The sequence below is a fragment of the Astyanax mexicanus genome, chromosome 7, assembly GCF_023375975.1.
Source record: "Astyanax mexicanus isolate ESR-SI-001 chromosome 7, AstMex3_surface, whole genome shotgun sequence".
NCBI classification, from domain to species: Eukaryota; Metazoa; Chordata; class Actinopteri; order Characiformes; family Acestrorhamphidae; genus Astyanax; species Astyanax mexicanus.
The window spans coordinates 22,164,509-22,186,289 of NC_064414.1; the positions used below are offsets into that span (position 1 = coordinate 22,164,509).

The 21,781-nt window shown below is 38.9% G+C and overlaps 1 protein-coding gene across 1 annotated transcript in view; it reads right to left on the bottom strand.

Annotated features, from left to right (window-relative positions):
• The window catches only part of camkmt (calmodulin-lysine N-methyltransferase), a 203,728-nt gene extending 182,073 nt beyond the window's left edge, over window positions 1-21,655 (bottom strand). Inside the window, exons 1-3 of the mRNA XM_022684963.2 lie at window positions 21,373-21,655; window positions 16,124-16,302; window positions 14,199-14,263 (exon numbers count right to left, since the gene is read on the bottom strand). Of these exons, the coding sequence (XP_022540684.2) occupies window positions 14,199-14,263; window positions 16,124-16,302; window positions 21,373-21,471 (343 nt within the window). The 5' untranslated portion in view covers window positions 21,472-21,655. The remainder of the gene's footprint in view (window positions 1-14,198; window positions 14,264-16,123; window positions 16,303-21,372) is intronic.
• Window positions 21,656-21,781: the final 126 nt, after the last annotated feature.

The following is a 21,781-nucleotide window of genomic DNA, read 5'->3' on the forward strand; positions in this document are numbered from 1 at the left end:
AAAACCCTCCACTGGCTGTGTAGTCCAAATATAGACCTAATCCTGTCCGGGAAACTGCCCAATAGTGTATTTTTTTATTATTTAACACTATCTAACACTGCTAATGCTTGTAAGGCACCATTAAAAGATACCAGCTAACAACTGTTATGACTGCTGTGTAATTATGGCCTAAAGAAATCTTAAATTTTTTCACCAAATACATGATTTTCCCCCCTACTAAAAATTTAATTAAAGATGACAAAGAAATGTTTCAAAACTATCAGACATTTAAAACAATAAAGCATTTAAAAGCTGGGACACACATAAACTCCGCTGATATTTTGTGAAATAACCACGTGATCTGACCTCGTGTACACACAGCAGAGGAGAAACTCGCACACTCAGACACTGGATTATACTTCACAACGCGGGTCTGTGCCTGAAAATTGAGAAATAACGCACTAAACAAGTTACAGGAGAAAATTTAAAGCAGTGATTATTACTGTCTATTTACCATTGATCACGAATCCTCACCGAAGAGCTATGACGCTGCAGTTTTTAGAAACGGTAGGATTTATTTCTAGCTAAATATAGGCTTTATCCCGCCAGGTGTTTGTGTGGAAAGTGCTGGAACAGAGATGGAACTTTTTTCAGTACAAGCTCAGTCCTCTGTGAAATGTTTAGAAAATATGCGCGGGTTAGTCTGTGGGAGGCACTGGTAACCAAGGTAACATGGATAAACATTTTAGAAATGACTAGGGCTTTCGCATATTTTAGATTAAAAAAATAAAATGTCTGTCTGTAAAGATGTAAAATCGTGATTACTTCATTTTGAAAATCGCATTAAAACTGTAATTCAAATTAACAGAATTAATCGTGAAAATCGCCCAGCACTATGACTGCTTATGACAATTTAGCTAGTATTAGCACAAACAAAGCTAATTTCGCAACAGTTTGGATATCTGTTGTGTTTCAAATGTAGCCTAAAAAATAGGTACAGGGCCTAGTCTAAAGGTCACTAATGTTGGCTTGGGTTGGTCTTCTCCGCTCTTCTGTCATGTGGCACATTCTTCAAGTCATGTGGCGAGTGACATGTGTTAAAAAGGTGACTGAAAAGACTAGAGAAGGGTGATAAAGTTCATATGAATGAGGCAGATCTGGAAGGGAAAGGGGATAATGAACAAGAGAAAGTGACAGAAGGAAGAATTCTGGACACAAAAAACACACAAAAAAAACAAAAGACAGAGGGCCTCCGTCCGGTCCTGAAAAGCCAGTGATGTGAAGCAACTTGTGGTCCATGTGAACAAGTGCAGACAAAAGGGCCAGCCTAGCAATCAGGCCTACTCTCTACAACCCCCACTCACCAACCCACCCCAATAACCCAGCAGCCAGAGCTGGAAGCTTCTTAATCTTTCTCTTCTGGCTAGCATGGGGATCCGGAGGTGTCATATTCCTCCCAAACATTCCTGCTCCTTTCGTTCCAAATGGCCGGCGTTTTGTCGCCAGACCAGGGCCCCCCTAATGAACCTGGGTGGGGTAGGCTGGCGGTGGAGATGGTGTGTGGTGGAAATGGAGTGAGGGGGGGACTTCAGAACTCAATGACTGGACATAATTACTTCTCTCCTTTTCTTCATTCCCTTTTCTCTAAGCTAGCGCTCTCCAGGAGCTGAGCAGGCCCCCGGCTTTCGGGCTGACTGGCCAAACACAAAAGAGAGGAGGGGGGGAAAGAGGGGGGACGGGACCCCTCAGATCAGCTGTCCCGGAGACACGGGGCCAGTCAGCACTGGGTTGACCAACCTGCAATGACCTTACAGCGCCACGGAAAGCAGTTTCTGAGTCCAGAGAGAGAGAAGGAGGAGAGGAAGGATAAATAACAAACCATGAAAGACAACTGATGTGTGAGGTCAATGTTGATAAGATTTGCATCTCAGAAAACTTTTAACAAGGTCTCAGACCTTAATCAGCTTGTCATGGCTATGGCTATTATTTACAATTATAAATTGTAAATAATATGAATTGTAAGACTTTATAAATACTCTTGACTCCTCAATCTTTAGCCAATCTATCAGCTGCCAATGGCTCCTCTAAGCAGCTGCCTAGCATTCTAAAGAAAAGTAAAATACTGATGCTCACAAAGAAGGAGAAGGTTATAAGAAGAAAGCAAAGTGTTTCCTCAGATAGCAGTTTGTTTAGTTCCTAATGTAATTAAGAAATGACAGTCAAATTGACCTGGAAAACCAATAAATTACTCATAGGATTGCTAGAAAGAAACAACAAAAAAACTTTTTGAATGCAAAAGACATTCAGGAAGTGAATGTGAGACTCTTGAGTGGTGATGCATTTTTCTGCTGTGCAGCGATATCTGCACAAATATGACCTAGTACATGACCTAGTACAAACATCTGTTTGGGGATCAGGTCCTTAAATAAGCAGATCATTGCATAAACATGACACACTCTAACACAAAGACAAAGACACAACGCCATCTGTTAAAAGGCTGAAGAAGACAAGAGGACAGCAGAAGAATAGTGGTCCTTTTTTCATGGCCCTCGTAATCCTCCTGTCTAAATATCAACGAAAAACCTGTGGCTAGGTCATAAAAGAGCAGTAAATGCAAGACGAGCCGAACTTTTTCATGCAACCATATACAAACCTTTAAAGATAAATTGTTCATATAAAGGGTGGGGAAATATACCGATAATGCAAACTATTGTATCATTTTGACTATACCATTTTGTATGGACACCTAACGTCAAATATCAATATTTTTTATGAAACATAGGCACTCTAAACTCATTAGACATGTACTCCAATTTGATATTCTAAAGTTAAAGCTTCATCACTACACGTGTCAAATTCTGTGAAATTCACATTTAAAAATAGTACTATAGTACTATAGTGAACTGTCTTGTGAAATTATTGTTATTGTGAGCAATGCAATATTATATCATATATCAATTACAAAATTATAAACATATCTTACATATAAATAAATGTGGTAAAAGGCATTCTCTCCAATATGAAAAAATAACACTAGAAAAACCCTATTTAGTGGGAGAAACATGAGGAAAAAACATGAGTTACAAACTATTTACAGCAAAAGGAAACAAGATCCAATCCTACTCAAGGAAGCTCAATTTAGTATGTATTGATTAGTCTCTACATAGTATATATAATATAGTGCTATATTAATTCATTTATAACAGTTTGGGAGAAAATCCCAACAGCTACATGAAGTATTAGTTTTTCATTCAAAATTATGAGGTTAAGCTAAGCAATGCTGCACTTAGTTTCTTTAAATTATAATTATTTGTTTTTTTTTTTTTTTTTTTTTTTTCATTTTTTGAATTTTTGGTTTAAATCAAAATTTTGGTGGTTGTGCTCTATTCTTAAAAACTAGCTTGAACTTTTTTTTACATTAGTAGCAATAAAACTTCTACATCACACTGTTGTTACTGTATACTTCTTACATACATACTTTATACAAATTACATAGATACACAGATTACAAACGTGTAAAACGTCCAAATGAGTGAAAGTTTTAAAGTAGTTTTAAACCAGTGAGGAGAAATCAGATCAACACACCTGACAGGCTATTATTTTGCAATAACCAGGAATGCAGTAATTGAGTATTATATTACATTAACTCATAAATTAATTTATTCAGGCACACCTAAAAATAAGAAACTATCCACGGAACCCCACAGAGAGAGCTTGGCAGATGACCATCCACCTTCAGTCCCCTAAAAACAAACTCCCACTCACACACTCAAAACACCCACCTACCCACCCTTTGCGTGGTGTCAGGTTTTTGGAATGCTGCCCAAGCTCTGAGTGAGAGGTGGCCATTTACAAGCATCATTCTCCACCAAGACGCTAATCAGATAAATGATCTATTTGTTTTAAAACATCATCAAGTACATTAAGGCTGCAGGAACGCTCGCACAGTTGCTAGGCAAATAGGGGCTCGGCCGAGGGGGAGGCGGGTGGGGCCGAGCCGGAGGGGCGAGGGGAAGCTTTGGGGGGTCCAATAGTCTGCCAATGGACGACAGAGAGATGCACTCTGATGGACGCAGAGCAACAAGAGACAAATTAACTACAGAGCGTTAATCACTTATCCCTCTAATGGCACAGACACACACACACACACGCGCGCGCACACACACACACCGGCCTCAGGGTACAAACAGTTGCCCTCCAAAACCATTGTAGGACATCACTTCCTGTCGATGTGCTAATCTAATGCTCAATTACAGCGACTTTCAAACTTTCCTGACGCTTCAAACTATTTCTTTCTTCAGGAAGTTGTGTAGCTACACTGTGCACTACTAATTACACGGAAAAAAAAAACCTTTTAACCCTTAACTACCCTTAACAACCTTCATATCTCAGAACTTACAGACACAATACATGTATCATAACACTTAGCAGGACTTTTCCTTTAACTCATTTACATCCATCCATCTTCCTATATGTTTCTTTCTAAGAGGATCAGGCTTTTCAGAGTCAGAGACCAAATATGTGTAACATAGTATTTTTCAAGATTCTGATGATTTTATGACATATCACTGTATATATGGAATAGGGTTTACTTTTTCCCACAAGATTACAAAACATATAAAGGAATCAAAATGTAGAAAAACAGCTAATGAAATGGAAAAAATACACCTTAAAAAGAGATACACCAACAACTTTAACACTGCCTTCTTTACAAAACGAAATATTTTACATAGTTCCATAAATAATATAAATGGACCTAAAATACTCAATGTTTGAGTATTCAAAAGAGATATTACTCAAAAGCTCTATTGCACAAGTAAGACACAAGTTTAACATGAATTTACAATATGTTATTATTGAAGCCATTAGAGATATTACAGTATTAAAATCAGCCATAATTTCCTTATTTCCCCAGTTAACAAATAAATGAAATTCAGTGTGCATTAATATTATCCTTCAAGCTACACTACTAATTTATTTAAACAGAGCTATAGTTGCTGCTCTTAAAGCTTTTTTGTGCCTTATATCCAGAGTTTTAAGGAGTTTTTTTTTTATCTCTTGTACTGAATAAATGACACTGCATCCAGGACAAATTAGGGCTCATCTGTGGGATGAGAGGAACAGTTGTGGCTCAATAGCGCAATACCATTTGTGTCTTTCTGAGTGTATAATTGCTGTTTGCTGTTGTTTTTCTATTTTACTTAGATGAAAACACTAATACAGTGAGGAGCAGCAGCAGGAGCTCCTCAGATACAGTGCTGTTCTCAATTCTCTCCAGGTAAGACAGAGCTGGGCTACTGTCACTCCAATGTGTTAGCTTGTGATGCTAACTGGCTAGCATTAGCTAGCAAACTGTGTCAGTGCGCTTCTTTGGTGGTGCTGTTCTACACAGCGCTCTGCAGGGACTCAAGGCGGTATGTGAAAACGTATACTGGTATATTTGTTTTTTTTAAATAAATACAATATCTCAAAACTAAATATTGTGATACTTACATTGATGAAACCTATTTTGTATTACATACCTGCTCTCTAAACTGCAGTACTAAAAAGCAATACAAATAAGCCTAAAAGTATAAAATGTAACCGAGATCTTACTCTTAGTTCAGTAATGTGCATCATGGTAATAAAATACGTAATCACAATAACAGAGTTCTATTATCAACTTAATTCATCTTATCGGTTAGCCCACAGCCTCTTCTGCAGCTTCCAGCCTCTCTATTTGTCGATACTGAGAAGGTGTAGGGGCTATTTGGCAAGGTGGCATATAACCTTGTGCAAAGGAGAAAGGGGTTTATTGAAATCCAAAATGAGGAGGAAATGAAGGGGAGCAGTAAAATCCAATAATCACCCAGGACTGCAGGGTGAATTCTAGGCGGTTATTTCTTTCCCCTGCAATCTTTCTCCCTCACCCCCACCCTATCTCTCTCTCTCTCCTTAATTCCTAACTCAAAGGGATATTTGAGACAGGGGAAAGAGTGTGACCTGGTCGCTGAAGTATGTCTGTAATTACTGGGGTATTAGAGCCATGCACAATGCCTGGGTGAAGTCTAATTCCGTTATTTCATTCTCCTAAAACTCTACTTCTAACCACTGTAGTCTGGCTTGTGTAATATACCTGTATTAACCTACAGTGCGTAGCTAGGTGATCGACTATTCCAACCCTAAACTCTTAGGCTTATATCTTCAATACAGTCTTGCTATATCTTCACAGTCTTGCACTACACTACATACACTATATACAGTAGACTTTATGAGCAAAAGTATTGGGACACTGGTTCATTCATTGTTTTTAAATGGGATTATCCTGTTGGAGTAATGATATCTACTGGAGCAAGTGTCTCTACTGTCCAGGAAAGGGCAGCCAACCTGGCAGTAGGCATGGTGGCAAAAGATTCATGCTTATCAGCTGTAGAGAGTTCTATTCTATCGCTTATATTTATTTTCCTTCAAGGACTAGACAAGTTGCATGTGTGGATTTGCATTGCACCTGTGTCAGTATTGGGTGCAACCTAAACTAAAGCTGAATTCATGCATTTACTAGAAAGTACACAAACATTGAAACAAATAGTGTGTATTTTTAAATTCAAACTAATAAGATTCTTACTTTACTACACCGCAATAGCACAGGTGTACATGTAAGTGAACAACCTGGGCGTCAGGTCGCTCACAGTAGCAGAAACACAATAAATACAAAATACTCAAATAAATGTGGTACTTAGGCCCAATCCCATTTCTAACTTGTACCTCCCCCCCTTTGTTTTCCAGTGTACTATTTTTTCCTCCATTCCACCTTAAATTATACAGCCTCTGCTATCTGCTTCAACAATTAAGGATGCAGGCTACCAAAATGTAGACGTTGTTATGAAGAAAATGGTCATTAATCATTGAAACTAAACACTGAAAGATGGTAATATAGTGGTTATCGGAAATTTCTAACAAGGAAAATACTTCTGGATTTCTTCTGTTATTTGGACAAAAAAAAACCCACTATGTATAAAATAGGTCCCATTACTGTTGGGTATTAATAACTGTCACTGTCACAATATACGAAGGGCCATAAAACTGGGCCCTGAGGGACGCCGCCAAATATGCCCATGTAAACCAGATACAGAATAATGCACAATAATTTTTGTAAATACTTTTATATGTTGACATTTTAGGGTTTAAGTGGTTAATGGGCCATCTACCCCTTGCACTTCCCCCTGCCTTTTAAGCCCAACAAGAATCAGGAAACTCTACCCCTAGGCGTAAAAACACAAAACAGAGGGGTAGGGCTAAATGGTAGAGCCAAGGGGTGAAATGGGATTGGGCCTGAGTTCAATTTAGTTCCATTTCTTTCAAATGAAAGAAATAAGACACTGTAAAAAGGCAGCTGGCAATTATGTAATTTATTCCCAAAATAATCTCTTAGTCTCTGACAGTATCCAGTTATACTGGATTTTTTTTTAACTCACACCAGTGGCCATTAAAGATCTGTACTGTCTGATACTTCATGGATTTATTGCACTAATGATGTGATGTTGATGATACAGTGTACAAGTATATATATATATATGTACAGTGAGTCCAAGAAGTATTTGATCCCTTGCTGATTTTCTTCGTTGGCCCACTAATAAAGACATGATCATTCTATACTTTTAATGGTAGATGTATTCTTACATGGAGAGACAGAATATTAAAAAGAAAATCCAGAAAATAAATCTAAGGAATATATATTAATTGATTTGTATTTCATGGAGTGAAATAAGTATTTGATCCCTTAGTATTCATTAGCAGTTCTGGCTTTTACAGACCAGTTAGACACTCCCAATCAACTTGTTACCTGACCTGAAGCCACCTGTTCTCACTAATCACTTGTGTGAAAAACACCTGTCCACAGAATCAGACAGATCACACAGATTTCAAGTCTCCAACATGGGTAAAACCAAAGAGCTGTCACAGGACCTCAGAGTCAGAATTGTTGACCTTCACAAAGCTGGAATGGGCTACAAAAAGATTAGTAAGGTGTTGGATGTGAAAGTAACAACTATTGGTGCAATTATCAGAAAGTTTAAAGAGTATAACATGACAATCAACAGACCTCGGCCCGGTGCTCCAAAGAAGATTTCGCCTCGTGGGGTGGCAATGATGCTGAGAACGGTCAGAAATCGTCCTGCAACCACTCGGCAGGAGTTAGCAAATGACCTGAAGGCAGCTGGGACCACAGTTTGCAAGGAAACAATTGGCAACACTTTGCGCAACAATGGATTCACATCCTGCAGTGCCCGAAAGGTACCCCTGCTGAAGAGAGCACATGTGGAGGCGCGCCTCAAGTATGCCAATGATCATTTGAAAGATGAACCAAGTTATTGGGAGAAGGTTTTGTGGTCAGACGAGACCAAAATTGAACTTTTTGGCCTCAACCCCACCCGCCATGTGCGGAGGAAGAAAAATGCTGCCTATGACCCCAAGAACACTGTGCCCACCGTCAAGCATGGAGGTGGAAGCATAATGTTTTGGGGGTGTTTCTCTGCCAAGGGTACAGGGCTACTTCACCGCATCACTGGGAAGATGGATGGAGCCATGTACCGCACAATCCTGAGGGACAACCTCCTCCCCTCTGCCAGGGATCTGAAAATGGGCCGTGGTTGGGTCTTCCAACATGATAACAACCCTAAACATACAGCAAAGGCAACAAAGGATTGGCTCAAGAAAAATCACATTAAGGTCACCAACCTTCATGATTTAGAGAGGATCTGCAAAGAAGAGTGGGCCAAAATTCCCCCTGGTGTGTGTGCTAAACTTGTGGTTAACTACAACAAACGTCTCACCGCTGTGCTTGCAAACAAAGGCTTTGCCACTAAGTATTGAGTGTGTTTGGCAAGAGGGATCAAATACTTATTTTCCTCATTGAAATACAAATTAATTAAAATATATTCTTTAAAATTATATTCTGGATTTTTGTCTTGATATTCTGTCTCTCCATGTTAGAATATATCTACCATTAAAAGTGCAGAAGGATAGTGTCTTTATTAGTGGGCAAACAAAGAAAATCAGCAAGGGATCAAATACTTCTTGGACTCACTGTATATATATATATATATATATATATATATATATATATATATATATATATATATATATATATATATATATATATATATATATATATATATATTTTTTTTTTTTTTTTTTTTTTTTTTTTTTTAATTTCACAATACAGCCCATCAATTTCATTCATGATACAGTATCAATATGTGGCCTCAAATATCAATACTTTTATTGAAACATACACACTCTAAACTGCCTCAGACTCTTTATCCTTGACCTATGTGGCAGGATAGATTAGTTATCTAAAACTGTATTCAGGCTGGATATGGTACAAACACTATACTTTGCAATAATGTGACAGTTTTCACACTAATGTAATATTTTCCTTCCAGATCTAAGTCAATTTCATATGTGATTGTAGGCCGAAGTTAATGAAAAGTATCATATTTGGAATTTGAGGAGGTTTTCTGGAGATCATTGATTTAGACCGATTGTTAGACATTTAAGAGCGTCATTTCTAAACAAATATAAATCCTAAATTGAGACGAATTTGATCTGAGGGGGAAGTTTTGCATCAATTGTCATTAACTGTTAAAGTTTAATAAACATTATGCATGTTTATTGCAAACATTTATATATGTACCATATGTTTCGCACTATAAGTCACACTTACAATCCTTTAATTTACCCAAACATTGACAGTGAGCCTTATGTATGAATTTTATCAGTCAGGTTGTAAGGAGCAGTAAAGCCACTCTGCTGAAGTACAGCGTTATACAGAAGTTTCAGTTTAGTTCTCCAAGACTAAGCAGCACTAGCATTAGCCGCTAACAGCGCTAAGCACTAGCTCTTTTACCATTCAGAAGTGAGTATATCGGACTTTATCCTGCATGTTGTTTATCGTGATAAAACAAGCTACATGGGATAAATCGCTAGCTGATAGCGCCCTGGCTTCTTGGAACGCTGAGGGTTTCTCAGTGTAGTGCTGTCGGACGGCATTTACTAGTGCTAAGCACTGCTAAACACAGCCCGCGCTGCTGCTGCTAGCCGTTAGCCCCCAATTAAACTATTGTCGCTTAAAATGCAACTTATAATGGTGTGCCTTATGTATGAACATAGACCAGAAAACAGACATTTATTAGTGCGCCTTATAATATGGTGTGCCTTAAAGTCTGTAAAAATACATAATGTCACTATGCTATTGCTTAAAAAAATATCTGAGGTATAATAATCTTAATGGTAGGCAATAAGAATCAAAAATAGTAGGTTTTCAGTCAAGAAACTTCTCTAAATTCATTTTTTGAGGCAGCGACTGACCCACACAGCCGATGCATAAAGGCTGTTGGTTATATTGTGAATAATGAGCCTGTAACTCTGAAATTTCCACCACTGACTCTCACTGCTTATGATGAGATCAGGGGCTTCACACACTGCCCCCAACCCTGCTGCACACGTCTGACCAGACTGAGCGTTTATATGTGAGAGTCCGGTCAGCAAGTCGCCCCCTAAACATCAGCGGAGAGAAGTGTTAATTAAGCATTACCAGTGCGCGAGTGAAGAGTCACAGAGAGTCAGAACAGCGGACCCCCGAGGCTCCAGAGGGCTAACCCAGCCTCGCTGGACGGCCATTGTCTCACTCAAGGCAATTAGCATTCTGGAGGCCTAAATCTGCATAATTGCCCAAGCAGAGAGAGGGAGAGCCAGGGGTGTGAGGGGAGACCACAGGAGGCATTCAAACATCCATAAACAAATATGTGTGGGTAGCTTAGCACCCAAATACACACACACACACACACAAAACATAGGACATTGACTAGAAGCTAATGCACATATGGAGTTGTAGGACCTCTTGTGGTTGCACTGACAGTATGTAAAAAAAAAATTTAATTATTTAAAACAACGCCAAATAATATTGTAAGATTTTTTTTTTTCCTTTTTATTTTTAGGTGCAACCCCCTCATGGACTGGACTTGACTAACTGACTCACACACTCATTTAGCAATTCAGCCATAAAGAAGCACTATAAGTAGTTAAGTTGCTTTAAAATAATTGTTGAATTATGTGCTTTTCCACATTCTTTTTTGCACTTTAGACTTTTTTTTTTTATACACTTTTTTTTGCGAATCTCTTAAAGCTACCCACGGCTTGTGCAATAACCTACTGTTATGTACACTTTGTATATAAAAGTATAGAAATATAAAGCCTGAAGCTGAACTGCTTAAATTTTAGCACCAGGAGTGACAAAGTTATCCAAAAGCAGTGTGTAAGACTGGTGAAGGAAAACATGATAACTGCATGAAAACTGTGATTAAAAAAACAGGGTTATTCCACCAAATATTGATTTCTGAACTCTTAAAATTTTATGATGGAATTTATTTGAAATTTGGGAGAAATTTGGTTCGTAGTTTATAGAATAAAACAACAATGTTCATTTTACTCAAACATATACCTATAAATATTAAAATCAGAAAAAAACTGTGGTCTCATTGTGGTCTGATTTTTCCTGAGCTGTACATTCTTCTCACTGTTTTTGGGTTTATTTTTTGTTTATTGAATGTTTGTTATTTATTGTATTTTATGTTAAGCATTTAATAGATTGCTGATCGATTTCATTGTACATCTTATCTTGGCTTACTTTCCACATTTAGAATATGATTTTAGTTTTAATACAAACAGTTGCCCATTAAGAGCATTTAAGTTTGCCAGGTCAGAGTAACACTGAGTAAAGGTCAGCTCACTCAGACTCATGTGTCATGTGATCAGGTTCAGGTCACTTCAGTGGGGAGTCTTCTTAACTCCTCACTCCAACACAGTAAGTCATGACCCCTGACATACGACCCTGCACACTACATATATAAGCTAGAGGATGCAGGAGTCATTAGCACAGTAATTAATGGAGCAGCAAAACGGCCTGCGTCTTATTCTGTGTTATTCATAGAACCAGGAGATAAACATCAGAGCCAAAGTTTGAAGTGTTCTCCTTCAAAACTGATGACAAAAAACTCCAGGCTCTTATCAGATGCACAAATATGTGAGGAAGGAAAAGCTTGAGCTTGAGTCTATACTGGTGGTCAACAAGCCTCTCCAAAGCTCTTCATGTCCATCCAGCATGTTCTGATAAGACCCATTGTGTCTCTCTTGATCCCCGCTGGAAACAAGAGCACTTAAATCCACAGTACGAGCAGGCCTCCCAGCCCTGATGAGGAGGATCACCCTAATCCATACATTTGGATTACTAATCCACATTCAGCACCTCAGAGGACACAGAGACTTTTGGGCTAGTCCAGTCCTTAGGCGAGGATTTGGAGTTCGGTATGGAGCATAGGTAATAGAAAGGCGCCCCCTCCCTCTTCAGACAATGCGCCAGGCCAGCTGAGCCGACAAGAACATGCAGGGGGGAGATGTTTGGACCTACCAATGCGTGAGATCAATTAGGGGTGGTTGAGAGGAAGGCCTGAAAAGAGAAGGGATGACCCTGCCTTGAAGAGGGGCAGCGGGCGAAAGAGAGGCGATGCTGCCAGCTCTTGTTAATCCAACCAGGGAACGAGGTAGTTAGAGAGATAGCAGCAGGAAGGGGGGCTGCTAAGGAAGTGAAATCTAACATATGGCTGGGGGTCTTTCTTCTAAAATGACATTATAGTGTCTGTTCAGTCACACATTTGATGTGTTTTAACACTTGGCAACAAAAACAAAAGGAGAGAGAGATAGAGAAGGAGAGCGAGAGAGAAAGGGAGAGAAACATGGCGGAAGAATACAAGAAAAAGTACAACATACAGATGGATGATATTAATAATATTTATATCATAAAATACATCATAATATTATTTTATGAGCACACTGGTGGAATTCAACGGTCCTGCCACTGGAGATCATAGTTTTAGTAATTTTATGTGATTAGCAATTTATTATTATTATTATTTGTATACCGTATTTTTCGCACTATAAGGTACAATTAATTACAAGGAGCTAGGATGTGTGACATAGCCCTAAAATAATATCTCAATATTTCATGGTATTTTCGCTTTAACTGTACTTTTGGCAATATGACAAAACATTAAATGAAAAAAATTATTTTAAGAATACATTACTGCACTAAAATGAATATAATTTTTTTTTTATGATATGGCACACCGCCAACTGAAAAATACAAGAATTTTATCAGATTTGTAACAGAAGTCAATTATCCAGAATGTCATGATATTAATAATGCATTTCAAATATCTCCATATATCCGGGATTAAAGTAAAATAAATGATACTGGACAGATATAATCTGTCTCTAGTAGATATAAAATGGGAAATGAGAACAGTGTGATTTTTTGTCATTTGCTAAAAACAGCCAAAAAAGTAGTATCCTGATGTGATAATTAGGGGTATAATATGGTTAACAATATTTTAAAATGTTGGCAATATTGTGGCACACACCTAATGTGTAGTAACAAATGAAATGAGTTTGATCAGACAAAACATTGCATATATTGGATTCATACTGTCTGCAAATGAAATATAAGTCAAAAAAGTGTTAGAAACATTATATTTGTTTCAATTGAATTGTCCATACTGTCCCAAATTTTCTGATTTAGGGTTTTAATATTTGTACTCTATATTTCAAGTTTAATTATGACAGTCATCATACCTTCTTTTAAAAGCATGCCTTAATCAAACCCCACTGAATTGAACAGTGTTTACAAAGAAGTATTATTTTGTTGTTACTGAGTCATTTGAGCCATTTAATATTATATTCAACAGATGATTCAAACAGTAGGAAATTCAAAATCTCATTCAGCACTGCTTTACTGCCTCTCACCTCAACAGTAAATCACACTAATTGCTCAAGTGTGCCTGCCAGTGGTCCCTTAGGGATCTGCAGCCTGAAGTAGAAACCAGACCCCACAAAGTGTTTAGTGTGCCCATCTTTCTCTCTACCAACACCAGTTAGTTTCACCCTTAAATACCCACATCACTCAAGAGTACAAGGTATAAGACTAAGAGTATAGTTTATCTGTGTACAACAACAGGACATGGGCTGCAGTACAGTGGAGTACACCTTTAGTGGATTAATAAGGTCATTAAATTGTAACACATTGATAAGTGTGTACAAATACATGGTCAATGTGTTCAGTAAAGTGGATGGTCAGTGTATAAGATGAAGATTGTAGATACAGACAGTATTTAGACAATATTACTCACAGACATTTCCGGTGTTGTCAAAGCTGTTGAGCACCTCATTTACTCTGATGGGTCCCAGGTTATCTCTAGAAAACATATGCAAGTACAAAAAATTAAAAAATGTTTTATATGATATATATAGTGGTATAATGAAATATGATACAATGCCAATGTTCCTATATTTAAAAACACTGCCTGGCCAAAAAAAAGCAAATGATCTGGGGTTGATGCTGCAGTTGGTCAGGTCTGGGTTCAGCAACAATATGTGCTGAAAGAATAAGGTCAGCTGACTACCTGAATATACTGAATATAGACCAGGTTATTCCATCAATGGATTTTTTCTTCCCTGATGGCACAAGTATATTCCAAGATGACTATGTCAGGATCCATGGAATTATGAAAGAGTGATTCAGGGAGCATGAGATATTTTTACATATGGATTGGCCACCACAGAGTCCAGATCTTAACTCCACTGAGAATCTTTGGGATGTGCTGGGTGGAAAAGGATTTGTGCAGCGGTGTCAGACTCTACCATCATTTGATCATTTTCTGCCCAACTTAAAAGGCCATTTACTCAATACCTGACCATATGTACTCACTCTATCATTTAGATCATAATGACAGTTTTCTGAGTTCAAGATTCAGTTTGACATTCAGTGTTTAGAATGTTGAATTCTACAGAGCTCTACAGAATTCTACAGTACATAGATTTAATAAAAGAACAACTCAGATAAATAATCACAGCTAATAATTTATACAACAGTTCCCAATAACAAATTACCCCAAAATCCCCCCTGCATATACTATGACCGATTCATAAAACACCAACAGCATGAGTGCATGTATGCCATAAGCTCCTCCCACATCCTTTAGTTTGCCATGACAGGACGCTTCCATATCTCCTCTTTGTCCTCTATCCTCTTCTCTATGTTGGAGGCCACTTTTAAAATAATAGGATAAGAGTATCTTTTGTAATATGTAAAACATTAAGAAAGTTATGTAAACATACAATACTTATGAAAAGTTTGGACACACCTTTTTTCATCCAATGTTTTTTTCTTTCTTTTCATATTTTTTTTTACATCGCGAATTGAATAAAAAACTATTGTGTAAACAAAAAGTTATAAACAACCAGAATATGTTTTATACTTTAGATTCTTTTAAGAAGCATATTTATCTTTGAGGACAGTTTGGCACTCTTGGTATTTTAATCTCAGCATCCTGATGAGTTAGAGTCACCTGGAATAGTTTTCTCAGCATCTTGAAGGAGTTCCTGGAGGTGCTGAACAATAGTTCCTGATTTTTCTTTATGCTGTACAGCTCCAGCTCATCCCAAATCACCTCAAATCACCCATCTGAGTTAGGTTTTTAAATCAGGGGATTGTGGAGGACAAACACTTTTTTATATTTACTATGTAATTCCATATGTGTCCATTGATTGTTTAGGTCTTTAATATTAATCTATAATGTAGAAAATAAATTACAGAAAAAAATAAAGAAAAACTTTGAAAAGGAGGTGTCCAAACTTTTGACTGGTACTGTACATTTATCTTAAATGTTCAGATTAATACATTTTAGGGATTCTATATTCAGAAGATTTGGCTTTGGCCTTACAAAATGTATATGGTGCGAATATAATTTATCTTTTGATTAATGAATGAAGTTTTCAGTAGTGTAGAGTGTTCATGAACACTCATATTTTTTATTCTGTAATGTAAAACTAAAGCACACTGAATAGTGATTAATACTTCAGCCACAAAATGCGTTATATGGCATTCAGACGCAGAAACATGAGAATTAACTAATGTTTTGTTAAAATAATGCAGTCAGACATGCGTCCCACTATTGACCCGTTTACTGTTAATAATACTGTCCTACATCCCACACTGTTCAGTGGAGAAGCACCTTAGCATTGCTCCCACTCTAGTACTCCTTTTCACACCCACCTGAGAAAGGCACTGTACTGGGGAAAGCAGGCACTTCTGTACTCCACCCACTGTCCATCTACTGGGTCATCGCTCTCTGATGAGGGAACCTTGGCTCTGGAAAACAGGTTGAAAGAAGAAAACCTGCGCACCGACACCTGCTGCACCTCAGCACTGTCCAGCTGTCTCTGCCTCAACACCTGCAACAAGAGGAATTGACCATTTATGTGAAAAGCAGGAGGTAGTATGTTTGTGGATGGCATAATCAGAGTATATTAAATTATATGCATTCAGGCTTTGCATGACTGATTCAGCCTAGGTAAAAGTGCAACTTTACTGAAAACATCTTAGCACAAAGACAAGTGTTTAAAGTAATGTAGATGTAGGGAGCAGAGAAAACACTAAAAGGTGCAGGGAACCCACCAATATTTGCAAAGGAAAACCCTACACTACTGAGACAATACATAAAGATTCATCCTAGTTCTCCTAAAATCTTCTTTCCTCTCCTTGTCCATTTTTAATGCTACAACTCAACACTTAAACCCTGTCTAGGATTCAGACCGTATATGGTACTCCACCACTTTACTGTAAACAGATCCACCACTCTTGAATGCTGGGGAGAATTAATGTATATCCCTGCTGAAGCGTAGAAAGGTGACTTTAGCACCAGGCGTGCCCAAACATTTTTTGCTGGGGGCCAGAAGGAGAAATATATTTGCACTCACAGGCCACAGACGTTGTAATAAAACAAATAATGAAATATACCACTTCTAATAATACATTTTCTTGATTAGTATTATTTACAAACCATTTTACTTGACTAACTATCTTTATCTATCTTTGACAGTGTTGTGTTGTTTAGCACTTTTTTTCCAAAAATGTGTAAAAATATTATGACAAAATTAAAAACTAAATTAAATCACTTCATCTGCAATTGAATTTTTAAGCACGGGTCAAATGTAACAAATATAAAATTCAAATAAAAAAGGGTTTTTGCCATCTCATCTTCATTACCATACAGGTATTTTACAGTAAAATCTAAACTGAAAAAGCTAATTGTGAAAAATAAAATAAAAGCTTCACTTTGGTCTTGCATTTTCTTAATACACTGCATAGTAAGTGTCAAAAATAAAATCTAAATTAAATGATAACGTTTTTATTTATTAGTCCTCGCAATGGGCTGCATGTCTGACAGAATTACAATAAAAACACAAAATGGAACAATCAATTGCAAAGTGACAGTTTGTGATTCAGTGTTTGGCGAGGACGGCGCTTTAAGTGCCAAAAGTAAAATACAAACGAAAAAGGAAGATCAGCGCTCTCTGCTGGTGATTTAAATTATTTTCTTTTTCCACTTTGCCTTTTCATTTTCCACTTTTTATTTTAATTTTTAACTTCACCAGCATGCAAATACATGTAAATTAACAGTAGGCGGGGCTACAACTACTGACCCTCCCGCGAGCGAGAGCGAGGCTCTGGTCTGCAGCGAGCAGCGCCACAGATTAAACGGCGGCTCGCTGCTGCTGAACCGCGGCCTCAGCAGCTCCAGCCGCGTTCGGGAACCGCGGGTACCAGACTCCGGTGCAAGACACTAGGCTACAACAGTGAACCGCAGCTTCTGGGGCGAAAGAGACCGTTCAGAATAGGTTAGAGTGGTTAGTTAGTTAGCTAAGCTAGCTAGCACTGGCTAACAGCCGATCTACTATGAACGGTCTCTCCACGAAGCGGCTGAGGCTGCGGTTCACTGCTGTAGCCTAGTGCCTTGCACCGAAGTCAAGCAGGTCATCCGCGCTGTAAATTTAGATGCCCGTATACGCGTGATATTACCGTAAACGGACGCGCAGGCTGATAGCACGCTAAAATAGGGGAGACTGACACGTTTCAATCGCTTATATTAATTGACACGCACACTACTTCCAGAATATATAATGAGAGTCGATATATATACGGCACCGCCGGCGCATCGCATTTCCTTCGCAAGCTCCTGCCCGCGAGCTGTTTTCCCCGGGGCCGCCGACGGTCCTTTGCGTTCATATATCAGCGTTCATTTATATATAAATGATAGGATAGGACTGCATCACTTAGGACAGTGGCCTTGTTTCGGTATGTTGGAAAAACAAGAAACTGATTTTACATCTGATAATAGCAAGTACTTAAAAAACAATGCAGTAAAATTTGCCCACGCTTGCAGGGGTGATAGCCTAGGACTACCTCTTCCACATAATAGTGGATCTGTTGTGGGGAAAATCATGAAAAAATTCATTTTAACTTTTGTATGGTGTTTGGGTCTGTTTCATTTTGTATCAAACAAAAAATATATACACTTAATTGTATACAATTAACAGAACATATATCTGAACGCATTTTCAGTGAACAAAATGCAGCGGGCTCACTAAACCCACAAACACTTAGAGAAACACCACACAAGGCATGGATTTATAAAATTACTAATTAAAATGAAAAAAAGGCACTGGTGAATGACAATGACTGCATCTCTTATCTAAAACATTCTTTTGGCATTATAAGAAAATGCTAAGTAATTAAATACATTAAATAACACTTCAAAAAGGTCTGGTGATATCAAAAATGACTCAAACACTGGAGAGATTGTTATGGCATTATATCAAATAGATAATGTTTTTTTTTCCAATATACTGTAATTCTACCTCCTTTATTTAAGTGCAGCAGCTAGTGTAACCTCTGCTTATATTGTCAATTTTTTATATCCCCACAGAACTCGTTTTTAAGAAGGTTATTCAGCTCTATTCAAAAAAGGTGTGGTTATTGTAAAAGAGCTGGTTACGGGCGGGACCAATAGCAGACCGTCAGCTCCGCTCCGCACCGCTCTGCAGTCTGTGACCGCGAGGCAGCCCTCAGGGGCGGGGTTATTTAAATGAGTAGGCTGTCTCAACACAGTTTTTCTCCCTCTTCTGGTCTCTACTGCGCAGAATCGGGTGTCAGGATCGCCAACATGGCGGAAGATTTTAGCTTCATTTTCATTGAATGAATGGGAACGGCCACACGTTATCCATCTTTTTTTTTACAGTCTCTGGGATGACCTGACCGTGAATCTCCGAACCGCGGGTACTTGACTCCGGTGCCAGGCGCTGGATATCATCAGTGGACCGCAGCTTCCGTAGAGGGAGAGAGAGACTGTTCAGAGTAGATCGGCTGTTAGTTAGCCAGTGCTAGCTAGCTTAACTAAATAACTAACAACTCTAACCTACTCTGAACGGTCTCTCTCGCCCCAGAGGCTGCGGTTCACTGCTGTAGCCTAGTGCCGTGCACCGGAGTCGGGTACCCGGGTTCGGAGATTCTTGAAGCTGCGAGGCTCCCGAACGCGGCCAGGGCTGCTGAGGCCGCGGTTCAGCAGCAGCGAGCCTCAGTTTAATCTGTGGCGCTGCTCGCTGAAGCCCAGAGCCTCGCTCTCGGGAGGGTTAGTAGTTGTAGCCCCGCCTACTGTTAGTTTACATGTAAGTTATTTGCATGCTGGTAAAGTTTTTTGACTCTTTGGCCTGTTTTCCGCGGTACAACTGAACACTCTCGCTGCTTTTAGACTATTTGGCTTGTTTTCTTGACTACAACTGGACATTCTCGCCACTTTTAGACTCTTTGGACCGTTTTCTGCGCTACAACTTAACGCTCTCGCCGTTTTTCGACTCCTTGACCCTTTTTCTGCGGTACAACTGAACACTCGCCGCTTTTAGACTCTTTGGCTTGTTTTCTGCACTACAACTGTACACTCTCGCCGCTTTTAGCCTCTTTGGCTCGTTTTCTGCACTACAACTGAACACTCTCGCCGCTTTTTGACTCTTTGGCCTGTTTTCTGACACCTAACGTTCAAACTTTGAATCTCACATTATAAAAACCTGTTTAGTAGCGGGCCAACTTTCATTTAATTTCTAAAATACCTGGCTCGCAAGCCACTTCAAAAACAATCACCAGATATAAACGTGTGATATCCGAATGTCAGCATCGGCCTACAATTCCCACGTCAGTGGAACCTATTTAACCAGATAACCCAGCAAATACTGTTACATTGTATCAATGTTGGGACACCCCTCTGTTTTGGAGCTCACAATGTTAAGATTTGCTACATTATAAAATGTACAATGTTTTCTATTATCAGATAGTGAATAATGGAAGCTGTTTGGAATTTTGTACAGCTGTCTAATACCTAGTCTTAAGGCAATGTTACCTAATGACAAGATTTTGGCAATGTTGTAATTTTTTTGATGAGCAAATCATATTAATGTTACAGTACAATATTGTGGCGATGTTGCAAAAAAGTTAATAAGGGAAAAGCTTTTTTTGTTTGTTTAGAAGATATTGGATTTTGTTTGTAAACGTTTTTCTGACATTAAATTTAGTCATCTGAGATCAAGAACTAGGAGTAAATTCGGAACAGGTGTGCTCCTCAGACTTGAGCTAAGAAGTTGTCGGAAACAAGAGTTGTCTATTTTTTAGTGCAGCTATGTGCACTGGGTATCATATGTTGATATCAGATACAGTGATACAGATACAGATCTCTGTCTCGCTCTGTCTTTCTCTCTGTCTGTCTCTTCCTGTCTCTCTCTCTTTTTCTGTCTCACAATATCCATTACATCACAATGTAGCTTTGTCTCAATGGTCATTATGACCTCACAATGGGATGTCATTAACACTTTTACTCTGCTTGATGAAAAAAACAATAACCTTTGCACAATATTGCAGCAACATTGCAAGAAAGTGTTTAACGTTGTGGCAGCTGTGTGTGTGTCATTTAAAAGACGTTGGATTTTGATTACTTAATGTCAGATCTAAACCAAAAAATGCCAGGGCATAAGACCTTTTTCTGGCACTGAATTTTGTCACCTGACATCACGATATATCATATATATATCAACCAGATAACAACGTTTACAGACATTGGTGGTCATCACATTTCACTGACACTGAATGCATGAGTGCGTATATGGAAATTATACAGCCTTCTACAACAGGTGAGTTCACCCATTAGAACAGAGTCTGGAGTATGTTCTTTGGGGGATTTTAACTAGTGTATCATAGACTGACCCCCAACTAGCTAAAGCTAACTGGCTTTACTAACCTAGCTAACTACATTGTTGGAGAACAAGTGAACAGGTTATTTTTCTGCCTGTCAGTCTGATCACATTAATAACAACAGCAACCAGTGGGCAAGCCCTCGAGCTGGTTGAATCGTGTGTGTGAGCCCCCAACAGACACAGAACGAGGAGTAAATACAGAACAGGTGTGCTCTTCTCCCTCACCTGTCTCAGAATGGTCCACCGAGCTCGAGCTACATCGCTTCCACAGTCCGGGTGTTCAATCTCCTTCATGCTCGGGCGCCCTGCTCGCTTCGAGTCCATTTCTCTCCTAATCAGAGCGCTCAGTTACAGTGATACTGGGGGGTAAACAGGTCTAAGACTGTACTCATACAGATACTGTTTCCTCCAGCTGCTGATAACCTGTTTAAACCCCTCCACAGCCCCTCTGTAAACACACCAACCAGCCCCCAGCTCCCCCACTCCACCGGTATCCTAACACCCTGCAGCCAGGCACGCTGCTTCCGTACACTTCCTCCACCCAGGGAAAATAATCCACTACCGCTACCGTCGATCACAGAGACTCATATAGTTAATCCAGGCGACTGGGCTCGATTACTCCCGTCTGTCTGAA